This window comes from Malus domestica, chromosome 10 (assembly GCF_042453785.1).
Source record: "Malus domestica chromosome 10, GDT2T_hap1".
NCBI lineage: Eukaryota > Viridiplantae > Streptophyta > Magnoliopsida > Rosales > Rosaceae > Malus > Malus domestica.
This window is the reverse complement of record NC_091670.1, coordinates 785,343-801,745: the sequence shown is the minus strand read 5'-3', so window position 1 is coordinate 801,745 and position 16,403 is coordinate 785,343. Positions and strand designations below refer to the sequence as shown.

Below are 16,403 nucleotides of genomic sequence, written 5' to 3'. Positions count from 1 at the left end.
GGGTAAATTTTTGGAATAAATTTAATTTGAATAACTAAATACGCAGTGGAAATTATAATAACATACAATATGTCACTCATGATCGCTGTAAGATCATAGTAAGCAGGATCGGAATACGCATACCTTAGAAGTTCGGACATAGACTCAATAGCCTTCGATGCGGAGCTAACTAAACGGAGCAGTGATGCCACTATTATCTTGTTCCAAGTTCAGTGGGCGAAGTCCACAACTTTATTGAGATTGACCATACTTGTTCTGCAAGATTCAAGAACCTAGTCTAGTAAGGAATCAGCATGTTTCCTATAATCTTAGAGTCCTTACAATCTAAAGGATTAGCGTGTGATGCAAATCATTACACTCCTAAGAAGATGCAATATCTAATTCCTAAATATCCTATAGGATTCTCCTAGTTTAAATAAGAATTCTACTAGCCTAAAAGGTCATCTCCTCGACTGGTATAAATACATCATTTGAGAGTTCATCTCTGGTAATGCAATCTCTGCACACCTTCTCTTGCCCACTCTTGAGTCTTAATATTGCTTACTAACTCGACCGTTGGAGAGTCTTTGACCGGCAAATCCTCCAGTCGTTGGCTTACTCATGGTTGTGTGTTGCTTTTTAGGAAAACGAGTTTAATCATCTCCACCTCTTGTGGCGGTGCGCAAATTTGGTTCCCACAATTGATGCTTTCATTGAGAGTAAACTCATATTCCTCCTCACCAAATCACTCTACCACAATCATGAATGCATAAGAAAGCTATGTCGAGCCTCAAGACCTACACCTAAGCCCCACAAAGGCACATTTCAGAACTAACTTTGTCTTCATCTTCTAGCCTCTCAACAAACAGGAGCACGACAACCAACCAAAGTGCGAACTCCTCGAGGAGCTGTGTGCTCGAGCCAGGGACCCTTCCTAACGAAATTCTTGCCCGAACAGGTGGTCCGAAACTTACAGTATAAAACCACAACCCCTGCTCTCACAAAGGATGCACTCTTTTTGTTCCAATCAAGGGCGGAGCTACCATGGGCCTAGGGGGCGGATGCCCCCATTGAGATTTTTCTGATGCTGGCATGCTCATCTGTTTCTGCAGCAGCAAAGCCCCCACTGCGATTTTGAGCAGCAGCAAAGCCCCCACTACAATTTTCTGGTTCCTCCGATCTGGGTCTTTCTAAACCAGGCCAAAGGCAAAACGAACCTCTGCAGAAGCCTGATCTGATTTTTTTTTTAAATGTAAACGAAACGGCGTCGTTTCGTATATGTTTAAAAAAAACAAAAAAAAGTTATGTTATAGTATTAGTGGGGGACCGCTTGTCCCCATGGTCCAGACTCCCATTTCTTTTTTTTTTTCCTCCCTTTGTTTTCGTTGCCCTTTGTCAGAGAGCAGCTTGGTGCTGCTCTGTTTGTCTTCTCCAAAGTCCAAACCAACACCTTGAAAGTTGCTCTCCTGTCCAGGTGCTCTCTGGAGCAAAGTTGCTCTTCCCAGCCATGCCAGCAGCCAGCCATTCTCTAGTCTCTAGCCGACATATATATATATATATATTTAGGTAAATTTTTTAATTCCTAAATCTATAATTCCTAACCCTAATTAATTATTTAAGACGAATTTTTGTTTAATTGGTATAGAAATATAGAATCATATGGATATGGTATGCACTAATATGGATGGTTATTGACTTATTGATTATTGATATGATGAATTCTATGATTATTGATGAATGAAATTATGAAATTACGAATTCTATAAATATGGGTATACATTTATTCATATGATTAGTTGAATTAAATGTTTATTTGTTGAATAATTTGTATGCTTATTGGTATTAGTTAATTGAATTGTTGCCTTGGTTGGATATGGATTAGTTATTAGGCATTTATTTTATTTTTTGGTTAAGAAAGCATATATATTAATATGGATAACATTGTCAACATCTCCAAGAAAACTCAATTCTACGGCTTAACAGTCTAAAAACAAATCCATTTTTCAGAAATGGAATCATAATCATCCCCTTTCGAAACCCAAAAAAGAAGAAGAAATGGATTAGTTATTATTAGGCATATTAGTATAGTATACTCTAGGATTAAGAGTCTAAGAATTTTATTGAGATTTTTATTCTATAAATTCTACAAATTACGTATGAACCTTATATGTTATTGGTATATGACTAACTTTGTAGGCTGAAACATCATGGAGAGGTTTTTCAAAAAAATATCAGTGCCGCCATCCCCAATTATTGAGAAAAATAATGATACTCGGGGACATGATAGTGCAGAATTTATTTTATCAAATCTTCCATCAGATCCTGGTAAGAGAATTCGAATTTTGGATTACAATCCTAATATTCGAGATCAAGTACGAAGAGCGTATGTACTAGCTGGTCCTCAACAACCTAAAACCCATAATTTTCCTTACAAGAAATATGGAGACACGCAAAGACGATTCAACCCTGCTTGGTTTGATGATTTTCCTACTTGGTTGGAATATAGTGTAGAAAAAGATGCTGCCTTTTGTCTGTGTTGCTACCTTTTTAAACCAAACATTGGAGAACAAGCAGGTAGTGATTTCTTTGTTGGCGAAGGATTTTCTAACTGGAAGAAGAAAGAAAGACTTCTAACTCATATTTGAGGCGTCAATAGTGCACACAATCAAGCGTGGAGTAATTTTGAAGCTTTAAGGAGTCAAAAGCAACATATCCAGTCTTTTTTCTCTAAAACTCATGATGAAGCTCGAATTCAATATAGAGCTCGGTTGAATGCATCAATTGATTGTTGTCGATTTCTTTTGAGACAAGGGCTTGCATTTCGTGGTAATGATGAATCTGAACATTCAAGCAACCATGGAAACTTTCTTGAGCTTCTACAGTTTATTGCTGACCACAATGAGGATGTGAAAGCCGTTACTTTGAAAAATGCTCCGGAGAATCACAAATTGACATCACCAGATATTCAAAAAGACATTGTAAATGCTTGTGCAACTGAGACGATCAAGGCTATTATTGAAGACGTTGACACTTCGTTGTTCTCTATTTTGATTGATGAATCTCGTGACGTATCAACGAAGGAACAAATGGCTATTGTATTGCGTTATGTGGACAAGAATGGGCATGTCGTTGAGCGTTTTATTGGCATTGAGCATGTTACTAGTACCGCTGCTCTCTCACTCAAGGAAACCATTGATGAGGTATTTTCTAGGCATAAATTGAGCATGTCTAGGTTGCGTGGGCAAGGTTACGATGGGGCTAGCAATATGCAATGTGAGTTCAATGGTCTTAAAGCTCTTATTATGAAAGAAAGTGGTTGTGCCTATTATATTCATTGCTTTGCACATCAACTTCAATTAGCTCTTGTAGCTGTGGCAAAGAAGAACATTCAAATTGAGTCTCTTTTTAGTATAGTTACTATTTTGGTAAATGTTGTTGGAGCTTCATCGAAGCGTTGTGATCTTCTTCGGGAGAAGCAATCTATTGCAGTTATTGAAGCACTAAACAGTGGTGAGTTTACAAGTGGGAAAGGCAAAAATCAAGAAACTACTTTGAAACGTGCTGGAGAAACACGTTGGGGTTCACACTTGGGTACTTTAGTAAGTATAATGACTATGTTTTCATCCATACTTGATGTACTTGAAGTAATAGCAGATTATGGAGTAAGCTCTCAACAAAGATGTGAAGCGAATAATTTATTGGATTCCATGCAATCATTTGATTTTGTGTTTAATCTACACTTGATGAAAGATATACTTGGAATAACCAATGAATTGTCACAAGCATTGCAAAGGAAGGATCAAGATATTGTAAATGCTATGAAGTTGGTTGGAGTTTGTAAGCAAAGGTTGGAGATAATGAGAAAAAATGGTTGGGATTCTTTACTCAATGAAGTCTCAGAATTTTGTCTTAAACATGATATTGATGTGCCTAATATGGATGATATGTTTCTTTCTCGAAGGCGAGGGCAACGAAAAGCAAAAGCAGTCACAAATATGCATCACTATTGTGTTGGGATATTTTATGTTGTTTTGGATTGGCAGCTTCAAGAACTAAATAATCGTTTCAATGAGACCAACACTGAGTTACTTCTTTGTTTGGCATGTTTATGTCCAGCCGACTCCTTCTCTGCTTTTGATAGCCAAAAGCTATTGCGTTTTGCCCAATTTTATCCTAAAGACTTCTCTATGAATGAGCTGGTGATACTTAAGATTCAACTTGAGACTTGCATTGTGGATATGCGGTCTAGCATTGAGTTTTCAGGTTTAAAAGAGATTGGAGATCTTGCAAAAAAAATGGTTCAATGCAAGAAACACAAGGTGTATTCGCTGGTTTACTTGCTTGTGACATTAGCACTAACTCTTCCAGTTGCTACTGCAACCGTTGAAAGAGCATTTTCGGCCATGAAAATTCTGAAGAATCGATTGAGAAATCGGATGGGAGATCAATGGATGAATGATAACATGGTTATTTTTATAGAGAGAGAGATATTTGATGGTATTGGTAATGATGTTGTCATGCAACGCTTTCAGAACATGAAAACGCGTCGAGGGATATTGTAAAGGACTGTTGTATGAAAAACTTTATGGATTAATATATAAGTATTGTGTTTAGTAAATTCTTAAGCTTTTTAATTATGACTTGTTGTTTGAGGATGCCCCCATTCACACAAATCTCTGGCTTCGTCCCTGGTTCCAATTGCCTATAAATTGGAGAGCATTGTGCTTTGCAGAGAGGAGAAGTTTGTGTGCAAATTTACATGGCTTCTACATCCATGAAGATGTCTGCAGGTATGTATCGATTAGTATGTTTTATGTTTTACTTAATCATTATTTATATAGTTCAGGATATGTGATTTACTTGATTGATCCTTGTGTTCTTGGTGGTTGTGTCAAATCCTTTGTCTAAACTAACACTGAAAACAACTTGGTTGACAGCCTAATGCATCAGTGTGGTTTGCCATGTGAAGCGGATATTCTTATCAGTAGGCATATGTCTGTGCAGCCACCAAGTTCATCCTCTTCTCTGCCAACTGGTTTGAACATGATGTTTATCCACATTACAACAGAATATACATAAAAAATTCCTACAGGCACTTAATTTTAGCAGCCCCGTACACACAAGGTCTATTACGCGTCTTGAATAGGTGAGTTGTTACGTTTTGTTTTTTTGTGTTTATCTTATGACACATACTACTGTGCAAGCAGAGCGCTTGACGACACATTGTACGCATGCAGTTGCCAGTTGGGTTGGGGATGCAAATAAAATACCAGGCACATAATAAAAAACAAGAAACGGATTTCATTTCACTAAACGCATATATACAACTTGATAGATAAGATTCAGAGAGAGAGAGAATAAATACAACTTTGATAGATAAGATTCAGAGAGAGAGAGAGAAAGATGGCAGCAACAGAGGAAAACAGCAAAGTCTGTGAAGCTTATCCAATGAAGGGTGGAGATGGACCAACCGGCTATGCTAACAACTCCGTTTACCAGGTTTCTTCAATTCCCTATGAATCTCTCTTAACTGCAGTTGGAAACTACACATATTGACATACATTACATAGAAATAATTTATCTTCTAATTTTAGGGGACAGAAATAGTTACCTCTTCTGCAGTTTGAAACTACACATATTGACATACATTACATAGAAATAATAATATATTAGTTTTTCTCATCAGTCCTCCGCTAGGGTTTGCTTCTAGTGGGTGCTCTGGTTTGATGATCCTTTCTCTGAAGTTCTGAACATTGTTCTTCTAGTGCTTACCTTATTTTTTCCTTTCTATTTTGGGGTTGTCGGGTGGTAGCTGCTTGCCTTGTTTTTATCGCCTCCTTATGGAAACCGGAAAAAAAAAAAAAAAAGTAGCGTACGTGGTGTACAGCAGCTGTACGAAGCCAGAAATTTAATTAAGAAGGGGCACTTAAAAAATTTGAGCTTCTTTTTTGGACAAATAAAGCTAATTTTTTTACAAATACTGAAAAAATTAATTATAAAATGCCTAATTTTATTACTTTATTGTCAAATTTTATCTTTAATTGTTGACAATTTAATGCTCATTTGTACTAATTAACTAAATACATGCGACTCAATAAGGTTTAGACATTAATGCATGAGAAAAATATACAAGACGGAATGACATTTAAAAACTAAAAGAAGATTTTCACTATTTTAATATGATTAATTGAATAATTGCAAAGCAAAAAATATGGGAATGATTAATTGAATAATTTGTAGTGGAAAGAAAAAGGGATGAGAGGGGGCATGTGCCCCCATTGGGCCTTACCTCCCTCCGTCCACGGTATACAATATACTATTATTCTTCGTCTTATAATAAGAGTAGATGACATGATTGATATGTCTAATTTCTAAGGTATATTCATTAATAAAAAGGGGTATGATATCCACACATCCCTTTTTACTTCTCCCACATCTTTTTCGTTTTCAGTCGTCAGATTGGATGAATTAAAGAAGATCAATGGACAGAAATTAACAAGGAGTGTGTGAGAAGTAAAAAAGGTTGTGTGGATAGCATATCCTTAATAACAAATACACACATTTTAATTTGAGAAGAACAATAACGTCTTGTTGCGTGTTTGGAGTACACCGAAAAACTTTCCCTTTCACTTGTTAATTAGACCAAAGAAAAGTAAAATGCAATTGTTATAGGCGTGTATATATCAGACTAGCCAAACCTTAGTCAATCCATGGCAAACATGCTTAGTTATCTTGTACCTTCAAACATAAATTGTAAATATGTTATATATGTATATAGTGGTCTGCAGACTAAAATTGGAAATAATTAATTATTAGCTTTTTAGATATAATGGTCTTGAGATTGACATAACTCATTACTTTGGTCCATAAGATGTGAAACCAATAGAAGTAGTCCCTGGATTTGTTTACTATTAATCATTTTAGTATTTTTATCATTTTGGTTTTTATTTAACAAAAATTTTCAGAAAATGATCAAAATGATTGATAGGGGACAAACTTAGGGACCACTTCTATCGATTTCAAATCTCAGTGACTATTTTAGCTAAAAAGTCTTTATTCTTTGATCTCCTTGTATGCATAAAATATGTACATTGCCAAAACGAATTGAGTAATTAAGAAACAATTTAATTGGTTGCTTGTAATTAGCTACTCACTGTTATAAACATATATGTATTCTGTGAACATTATTTAGTAATGTATAATAAACTGAACATTGCTTGGCTCTTTAGTATAAGCAGTCATTCAAACCAATATTAATCTATACAAACATATCTCCTTGAAACCCCACCATAAAGAAAATTTTTTTTGGATTCCCTCCAGATTCAAATAATTGTAACACTAACGTTTATCCTTGTGCAGAGAGGTGGTGCGGATGCTTCCAAACAATTTGTAAACAAGGCAATTGCAGAGCTTGAACTGGAAACCTTGTTATCTTCCAAGACCTTTAGAATTGCAGATTTGGGTTGCTCTGTTGGCCCCAATACATTTTTTTCAGTGGAAAACATAATTGAAGCTTTGCAGTTGAAATGCAATTCCCTAGGGTTGAATTCCCAAATTCCCGAATTTCAGGTTTTCTTTAATGATCATGCCTCTAATGATTTTAACTTGCTCTTCAACTCCCTCCCACACAACCGGCAATACTATGCCGCTGGTGTGCCAGGTTCCTTCCATGGTCGGCTATTTCCTAATAGTTCCATCCACCTTTTTCACTCTTCCTTTTCCATTCCATGGATTTCTCGAGTCCCAAAAGAGGTAGTGAATAAAAACAGTCCTGCGTGGAATAAAGGTCGAATCTTTTACTCAGATGCCACTGATGAAGTGTTAAGGGCTTATGAAGCCCAAAATGTTGAGGACATGGAGTGCTTCCTGAATGCGAGGGCACAAGAGATTGTGAATGGAGGACTCATGGTACTTATCATTCCAGGCCGCCAGGACGATACCCCTCATTCTCAATCTCTGCCGAATATGCTTTTTCAAATTTTGGGATCATGCCTCATGGAGATGGCTAGGAAGGTAAGATTAATTGTAGACTGATCTTAGTGTTGTATTACACTACCATTTATAGTTCATCATCTTCCTTATGTGTAGTCATCTAAATAATGTAATCTTTGTTTCTCCAAAAATGAAATCTAATCTTTGTAAATTAAAAAGTTAGAACTAAAAGAAGAGACTTTAATTGATTATCACGCTCTGGTACAATGTTACTTTAATACAAGATTGTTGAATGTCTAGTAGTATTCTTATCCATGGGTAGTCTAGGTACTAGGGAGTTAAAGTCTCAGGTCTAGATCATGTGTGGGTGGTTATGTATAATATTTAGGTTGAGTTCGATACTTATAAGTTATGGCTTACCTATTGTGTTATCGTTAGATATTTATGGTTTTTTTTTTTTTTTTTTGAATTTATTCATGGAGGGAATTGTTGATGAAGAGAAAGTAGATTCATTTAATCTACCTAATTATTTCATGTCATCCAAAGAACTAGAAGCTGCTATAGAACGAAATGGACGCTTTAGCGTGGAGAGATGGGAAAATTTGCATCATTTTGCCGCGCATGACATTGTCTATAATATTCCTCAACTACTTGCATCTCAATTGAGAGCTACAATGGAGGGACTCATCAAGCAGCAATTTGGAGACGAAATCTTGGACGAGCTCTTTGACTTGTATGGTAAAAGAGTTGCAGAGCAACAATCCGTTGTAGTGGCAGGGAAGGCAATGGTCTATCTTCTTGTGCTTAAACTCAAGGCAAATTGACTTGAACATTGTGCTGTGTTGCTATTTATTTTGAGACGATAGTTTCTTCTTTGTGTTTATGTCTGATTTACTAATATGTACGTGTGACAAATTTCAATATTATAGACGAGTTTTTGCTTCCTACTGTCATGTCATTCTTCATTTGTGTGTGGAAAAGCAGCAAAAAAAATCAAAAGAAAAAAGGTTATGTCTTTACCGTTCCGCAATATCTAGGAGGTTTACTAAGCAGACTTTAGTTGCTACATATTCGAACCATGTTGAGATATTCTCCTTGAGCATATTCGAAGCACTTGTGGAATGCACTTGTGGAATGTCGTATGTCGTTGACGTCCCAACAAGGATATTTGAAGATAATGTAAACAAGGATATTTGAAGATAATGTAAACAAGGATATTTGAAGATAATGTAAAGACTAAATTCCAAAAGAATGCATTAAGGGAGACCATACCAAGCATATTGTACCGATATTCTTTTCTCTCAGTAGCAACAAGAGCATCATAATATCGAAATCAAGCGAATTCATTCCCATGACAACCTCGCAGATCTCTTCACCAACTAATTATCGAAGTCCAGTTTTTTGAAGCTTGTCTGAGGAATTGAAATGTGTAAATTGTTCGAATTATGCCGCTTGCAATCTAATTAAGGAGTTTTGTCGAACTTAGGGGGAGTATCTGGTAGATACCTAGTTGACCTTAATGTACTTCTTTCCCCTTAGTTTAGGAGCATTTGTACCATTTTGTTTTGTTAAATTGACAAGGTTTTAACGATGCACCTATCATAGTTTGGTCATACCCTAGTGTGAGCGTTAATCGCCGCTTGTTTTCTTCAAGCATCGACTTTGCACTTCTCACCTTTTTCACTAAGACTTAGGTTTTGTCCCGCTTTGGCTTTTACTATTGTCAGGATTTTGTGAGTTTATGTTTCCTGAATGCAACCTTAATTTAGATTCGCGTGTATAACTGCTTATGTAGTTTGAAAACTTTAACAATCATCTGAGAACACCTAATGCAACTACTTCTTAAGCTTTACACACTTAAGAGGAAATGTTGTAGTTAATATTATTTTGGAGTGTGATTGTGTAAATCCAGAAATAGGATTCTAAGTGGATTTGAGAATCAATTCCCCTTATGACTTGTATTACTTGGTTAGAACAAGTAAAGTCCATGTAATTAATATAAAACAAATACACAAGACCACAAGGAAAAACAAGTAATTACAAACCATGAGCTCCCCCCTCTCTCGCCTTCTCTCTCCGTCTCTCATCGTCCTTATTCTCTAAATTTTCCTTCAACACTTAGAATCGTGCACTAAAATATGGAAACCATTGTGGTCTAGGTTCCAATATCTATAGTTATTAGGGAGAATGGAAGATTCGACTATATTATAAGGCTTGCTGTCACCACGGCTGCTCTTGGTGCTGCCATTGCCATGGGGATCTAAGCGATTAGGCTCTTATTTTTCTTCACACAGCTTTTCCAATTCCAACTAAGTAAAAATGAACCCAATCAAACTCGAATCCGATTGAAGTTGAATGAAACCCAATTCGAACCCAAGTTATAAAAATTTAGTTGACCTTCCAATCCATCCGAAAATAAAACAAGATAGATTCAATCTTGAATTGGGTTGGATTTAAACAAAAAGGAAGCCTATCTTGGCCCAACTAGAATTTCAACAAAATTACCCAAATCATTACACAATTACGTAAATGACGATATTGTCCCCATACCATTTAGGTCGAGAGCCAGTTCGTGCGTTGGATCTAGTAAAACACTGCAAGCCTGAAAGCAGAGAGAGACAGAGAGGAAGACTGAAGAAGAAGAAGAAGAGAGAGAAAAATGGTGAAAGCATCGTCGTCGTCAACGGCCCAGGACGCGCTTGCCCTTTTCGATTCTCTCCGCTCTGCTTACTCCGCCACTCCCACCACTCTCAAGGTCTCCTTCTCTCTCTCCCTCTATCGCTAAGAATTCACAAACTGAAAGCAGAGAAAAGCTTAACCCAATTTTTCCTTTTTGTTTTGTGTGTTGGATTTCCAGATCATTGATCTCTATATTGGGTTCGCCGTATCCACTGCCCTCATCCAGGTAATTCCATCATCTCAATTTTAGTTTTGGGTGCCTAGAATATTCGGAAAGTTATCATCTTGCAGAGATCGCGATGCCCCCATTTCGATGCAATCTTCAGGAAATTGAGTTTTGTTTGTATTGATCTGAAACTAGTTAAGTTCCAACTTTCGGTTGACAAGCATTTCTCTTTTCAAACAAAATGTCCCTTCTCAGTTTGGTGGTTGTGTGTTTCTATTTGAACTGAAAAGAGAAAAGATTAGTAATACAAGCTATATTTATCAAATGACAAAAAATGACTTACACCAGGGACCAAAATATGGTTTAGTCATTTCGCGTCAAGCTGGTGGTATCTATGTAAAACTAATATGTTCACATGACATGACATGGGGTGACTACCCAACATCGACTCTTTGACGGGATGCATCTAAAAGATTTTAGAATATGTGCGTGGCATATACATGATTTTAAACGTGTGTGTGGGTGTTTGCTGTGCAAAGTATTACTTTGTGTAATCATTTCTGTTATGGTAGTCGTAATTTTGCAAACACTAGTCTACTTCTTTAATTAAGGTACGCTTACAATTTCTTTGTTTTTTTTTTTATATGAAATTTTCACCATTGAAAATTACTGTCTGGACTCTGCAAGCATGATTCGAGTACAAGTAACATGTTATTTTCTTGGTTTTAAGTAAGATGTTAGCTTAGACGAACATATGTTTGAGGTTTCTGTGGTTTTCTCTACATGTCTGACACCAACATGATCACCTTGTGGTGTCCATGCTTCATCTGTTAAGATGTACAAGAGTTTCTTGTTTGGATACATGTCGTGGATCCATGCCACCACCCTCTTTCTAGAATTACAGGTCCGGGCTGTTTAGCAACCACATTTTGTCAATGTTAGATTCACCATGTCCATCTTTGCATCTATCACTTTAACATATTCTCTGCCCAATACCTATTTTCTGATGATACCTTGATGCTTGAAACACTACCAAAACAGAGCCTGAATGGTTGAAGTGAACGCCTGCGTTGCAGTGCTATAACTGTCCTTTAATCTTCATTTGGTTATCTATTTTGTTTTGAACAGGTAGTCTACATGGCTCTTGTTGGATCATTCCCATTCAACTCTTTTCTTTCTGGAGTACTTTCTTGCGTAGGGACAGCAGTCCTTGCTGGTAAGGGGATTACGTAGTTTATTTCTTTTTCAGGTGTAAATACATATTAGACGTGAGGAGATTAACTCTCAACCTGATTTATTTATTTATTTGCAGTTTGTCTCCGTATTCAAGTGAACAAAGAAAACAAAGAATTTAAGGTACAGTGTCTTTCTTATCCTTCTGTCCGATTCCCAAATTGTTAGTTGCGACATTTTTGCACACTCTAGACCAGTTTTTCAGTCTCTACTGTCAGTTCTTCATCATAGATTGAGGATAATAAGTCGGTAGCATTGTCTTGCCACACCTTTCTCATCATATCCCATCATCCTGATCAATGCGTGTAAATCTGCAGGATTTAGCACCTGAACGGGCTTTTGCTGATTTTGTTCTCTGCAATGTGGTGCTGCATTTGGTGATCATGAATTTCCTTGGATAAATTAGCATATTTTAGTCGTCCTGGATACTGTTTCCTTCAAAATCGTGATAAGATTATGATCATAAACGAGTTTTATGAATTTGATGTGACAACTCTTCTCGGAAAGATTTTCTTTTATATGATATTATAAGTTTTGGTGTGTGTTTAGAATTGCAGAAAACAAAGTAAGGTAGTAAACAGAATCAGATTCATCATTGCAGGTAATTTCCCTTGCCCGTCGGCATGGTGGAAATTTTTATAAGACATCAGATTCATCATGAACTATCAAAATATGTAAGACAGGAATTTGGAATCCACTTCATCTTCATATCCAAAGCTAGTTTTGACCGCAGTCTCGGGATTAAATACAACACATGTTCATGAGCCTCCCAAATTTACAAATTCAATCTTCAACATTATCACAAACACGCACATGGCCTCTTTCCTCCCTTTTCTGCTCACTCATAGGGGTCCAGACCCTCACAAATGGGTAGGGAGTCGACTGAACATCTTTGCCATTGGCAGGAACTTTGCCCCCATCCAGCCCCAATTATTCTTCAGAAACACACCCCCAGATCGTAGATCCTGTGTGGCAAATACAATTAAGGATTCAGTATTGGATGCATGGACATCAAATCGATGTCTTAATAGATTTATGAACTTGAAACAATTTGTCTACTGGAGTAGTTTAAACGACCACATGAACATATATATATTTGTACCTTCCGGGAACTGAACTAAGACAAGCTTTCGTGAAATGTTCAGAATGTTTGGTAAGAAGGGGTGATCTCAGGGATGTGTTGTACCTTCGGGCGATCCACACCTCCTCTATGGACTTTATAAGTTGCATCGACACGAAATCCAGTCACAGAGTTTCTAGTTTAGTAAGACATTCAAGACCCTTTGGCAACGCCTTCAGTTCCATGCAGCTATCAAGGTGCATGTAATGCAGGTTGGCCATAACCCTTTTCAACAGTTAATAGATTCAGTGAAAAACTGCAGATGAGTAGGCTTTATAAAGCATATGCGAAAGCACTACTCTTTCCCGACGTATGCATTAATAAGGGTAAGCCTTCTTAGGTTGGGCATCCCTTCAATGAGGTAAATCTTCCTCAAATCGAGACCAATGCAGATATATATTCGTGAGGTTTTGGAGTGAAGAAAACCAAGGCGGTAACCTTTTCAGTTTTCCGACCAAAATAACCGTTAGAAGATGTGGAGGAGTTGAACATAGCAAATTAGTTCTAAGAAATTCCTCTTCGCCACTTGCCATTAAGAACAAGTAGTGAGGGAGCTTCGTCTTTTGGATTGAGAGACATAGGTCCATCTCATCTCCTCCTTTGATATTTGTAATGCCAATTCTAGTAAGTTGGGTCAAGTTCCCTAAAAGTCTTAACAAAGTTGCCTTCTGATGCAATGCACGTCATTACTTGCAGTTTCTGCAACGTACGAATGCTTGATGGTGCCCTAGCCATATGAACATATCTGAATTCCTTATACTCTCTATCCGGGAGTGATTTCGTTATTTCTGTTCCGAAGTTCGATATGCCACACATCATCCAACACAAAATAGGTATCTTTTCGAATCCAAGTAATCGACCATATAACATCTCAAGCACTTCTCTATAGCTCGTGTAATCCAAATTTGTGGGAACCGCTTCCTTCTTGGCTTGGCAGAAATCCTTGATCAATCTTCTAAACAAGCCTTCAATCGCGTAAGTTTGGGAAACAGTAATTCAAATTAATGGACGCCTAAACCACATATTCTCTGGCAGATGAATGGTTTTGTGGAGCCAACTTGCGAATCGTCTCCCACTTTGATACATACATACATACATACATACATACATATATATACATACATACATATATATATATACATACATATCATATCATATATATACATACATATATATATATATATAGATACACACACACACTGTAGCATAGATATATCACTATTGGTTTGATATTGAAAAATTAATCTTTTAATTAAGCATTTCCTTCAGAGCCAACCTTTCAATGATAACAAGTTACGCGTAGGGGTGATTTTCATATGAATATATCCGATCAGAAATAAGTTATTTTAGATCCAATATAAAAAAATATCAGCAACAAGCTTTTCTTTCCAATTTCAGTTATCCAACCTGCATGCCTAGTTACGGTGCATCAGAGTATACTATTAGTAATAACAATTGTATATGGATACCAAAATGAGCTTGATCTGTAACTTATCTCCAATCCTTCATTCTACAGACACTGAATATAATATCAACTAGAAGCTGGATTAACTATTCAATCCAATTCCAGACACCAAACGAGGCCTAAATTAAAAGATTCGACAACTTTTAGACCATACCCTCTTGGCCTAAATTAAAGGACAAAGAAAAGGAATACATAAAAGATTTTAATTTTCAAACGTTACATGAAATCTCTTATATCTGTGGGATTTGCACTTGCCCTTGGATCTGAATCTTATGAACTCCATTCCTTCTCCTAAAGGTAAGGTCACATATTTAAATGCTTTCTTTTCCTTGAAAACTCGATCGAGAATTGGACCTCCATTAACAGCCACACCAATATTGTTTATCACCACTATACTCCCATTTGGGTTGAGATTCATAACCTTCAAAAGTTTCAAGTAATCTTTAAACTTGCAGTCCACAGCCGCAAATTCAACATTCTTGAAATGCTTCACCATTCTACAAGGATCAGTATCGTAAACATATTCAACGACGTCGTCGAGACCGTTTTCCAAAAGTAGGGTTTTGCCAAACTTCTCCGTATGATCGTCGTCGTCGTTATTAATGCACACGATCAGTCGGCCTCCACTTTGCTTTGCAGCCACCGCAAGTGAAACCGTCAGCGGTGTTACACCTTCAGATGTGATTTGCAACATTAACTTTGCTCGCTTTCCAGCTGCTAAAGCTGATATAAATTCCATGCATTTTGGTTCTATAATACCACTACTACATGTGTTTCCTTGCACCAAGTCTTGATCATTGTGAAACTTACACTGCATTAAGAGAAAATAACTGGATGGAATAAGCAATTGAATGTGAATTACTCAGTTAACAAAACAAAGAACTTAAAAGAACTGAAAACGAGTAGTGTTGTCGATGTGGGTATATATATAACATGTTATGTTGTCAGGCTATTATTATACTATATGAATTTTACATCACAATATATATATATATATATATATAATATATATAAAATGTATCACATAATAACAATACGCATGACGTCCTAACAAGAAAACACAAAAACAAAGTCAAGTATTAGAAAATTACCAGCTGAAGAGTATCTAAGTAAGCTTTCAAGGCAGCTTGAGGAGACCATTCCATCGTAAGTTAACGATTGCTGGTGATAGAGTCTCAAAGGGTTCAACTTCAAATTGGTTCGAAGGAGAGATTGTGAATGATCTGGAGCCAAAGAGTTTATGGAGGCATATTTATAGATAGGCAACTGATTTAATTATTTGATTCCTTTTTCCCAAAGGGTGGTGAGTTTTGACAATTTTCCATCCCTCAGTGACAAGTGGCACCATAAAGCATCTGAAATGCATGCATTAGGTGAAGTCGTGGCGAACTCTGAGGAATTTGATCATGTGACTAACTGGTTGAAAAGCAAGCAGATGAAGTTGTTGCTTGTTTTTCAGACATTGAACGTGGAGGGGTAGGAGACACTTGACACTTGTCGCAGCCAAACATGGCCTCTGCAGGACATGTGGTGACCAATCACACTCAGCTCAACCATAACTTGCATGCATGGCAACCTGCATACGGTATCGATTAATCTATTCCGTTATGGCTCTTACCAAATTTTATTCAATATTTGCCACTCAGTGTTCTCTTAATCGAAATTGTCAACTCTCTTTTATGACTAATCTATATTAACAATTGTACAACGACTGTTTCTACATAATTGTTTCTAGACAATTATTTAGTAACGTAGGACTTCAAATAGGCATACATGTTATAGTATAAGTAGATTAACGTAGGACTTGCTCATTACATACGTGTTATAGT

The 16,403-nt window shown here is 36.8% G+C and overlaps 3 protein-coding genes, 1 long non-coding RNA gene and 1 pseudogene across 4 annotated transcripts; 3 read left to right on the top strand and 2 right to left on the bottom strand.

Moving 5' to 3' along the window:
• Positions 1-1,807: 1,807 nt before the first annotated feature.
• On the top strand, positions 1,808-4,597 carry LOC103421995 (uncharacterized; annotated as a pseudogene).
• Positions 4,598-5,092: 495 nt separating this feature from the next.
• LOC103444497 (loganic acid O-methyltransferase-like) lies at positions 5,093-8,858 on the top strand. Its single transcript, XM_008383424.4, has 3 exons — positions 5,093-5,478; positions 7,339-7,992; positions 8,394-8,858. Exons 1-3 carry the CDS (start codon positions 5,383-5,385, stop codon positions 8,733-8,735), a joined length of 1,092 nt encoding a protein of 363 aa, XP_008381646.2. The 5' UTR covers positions 5,093-5,382; the 3' UTR covers positions 8,736-8,858.
• Positions 5,261-5,755, bottom strand: LOC139189054 (uncharacterized). The gene is made up of 2 exons (XR_011572535.1): positions 5,591-5,755; positions 5,261-5,509 (listed from the first exon to the last, which is right to left on the bottom strand). It is a non-coding gene; the product is annotated as an uncharacterized lncRNA (long non-coding RNA).
• Positions 8,859-10,438: 1,580 nt separating the features above from the next.
• Positions 10,439-12,531, top strand: LOC103444498 (dolichyl-diphosphooligosaccharide--protein glycosyltransferase subunit DAD1-like). The gene is made up of 5 exons (XM_008383425.4): positions 10,439-10,666; positions 10,769-10,816; positions 11,885-11,972; positions 12,069-12,112; positions 12,307-12,531. Exons 1-5 carry the CDS (start codon positions 10,571-10,573, stop codon positions 12,388-12,390), a joined length of 360 nt encoding a protein of 119 aa, XP_008381647.1. The 5' UTR covers positions 10,439-10,570; the 3' UTR covers positions 12,391-12,531.
• A 2,044-nt stretch (positions 12,532-14,575) lies between these two features.
• LOC103421996 (uncharacterized) lies at positions 14,576-15,818 on the bottom strand. The gene is made up of 2 exons (XM_008360038.4): positions 15,666-15,818; positions 14,576-15,385 (listed from the first exon to the last, which is right to left on the bottom strand). Exons 1-2 carry the CDS (start codon positions 15,717-15,719, stop codon positions 14,777-14,779), a joined length of 663 nt encoding a protein of 220 aa, XP_008358260.2. The 5' UTR covers positions 15,720-15,818; the 3' UTR covers positions 14,576-14,776.
• Between the last annotated feature and the right edge of the window lie 585 nt (positions 15,819-16,403).

Bases quoted from the DNA above. Each gene is read 5' to 3' on its own strand.
- LOC103421996 (XM_008360038.4), bottom strand. From the start codon at position 15,719: ATGGAATGGTCTCCTCAAGCTGCCTTGAAAGCTTACTTAGATACTCTT. The intron at 15,386-15,665 runs GTAATTTTCTAA...CTCTTAATGCAG, and splicing joins ACTTAGATACTCTTCAGCTG to TGTAAGTTTCACAATGATCA.
- LOC103444497 (XM_008383424.4), top strand. From the start codon at position 5,383: ATGGCAGCAACAGAGGAAAACAGCAAAGTCTGTGAAGCTTATCCAATG. The intron at 5,479-7,338 runs GTTTCTTCAATT...ATCCTTGTGCAG, and splicing joins CTAACAACTCCGTTTACCAG to AGAGGTGGTGCGGATGCTTC. The intron at 7,993-8,393 runs GTAAGATTAATT...TTATTCATGGAG, and splicing joins TCATGGAGATGGCTAGGAAG to GGAATTGTTGATGAAGAGAA.
- LOC103444498 (XM_008383425.4), top strand. From the start codon at position 10,571: ATGGTGAAAGCATCGTCGTCGTCAACGGCCCAGGACGCGCTTGCCCTT. The intron at 10,667-10,768 runs GTCTCCTTCTCT...TTGGATTTCCAG, and splicing joins CCACTCCCACCACTCTCAAG to ATCATTGATCTCTATATTGG. The intron at 11,973-12,068 runs GTAAGGGGATTA...ATTTATTTGCAG, and splicing joins AGGGACAGCAGTCCTTGCTG to TTTGTCTCCGTATTCAAGTG.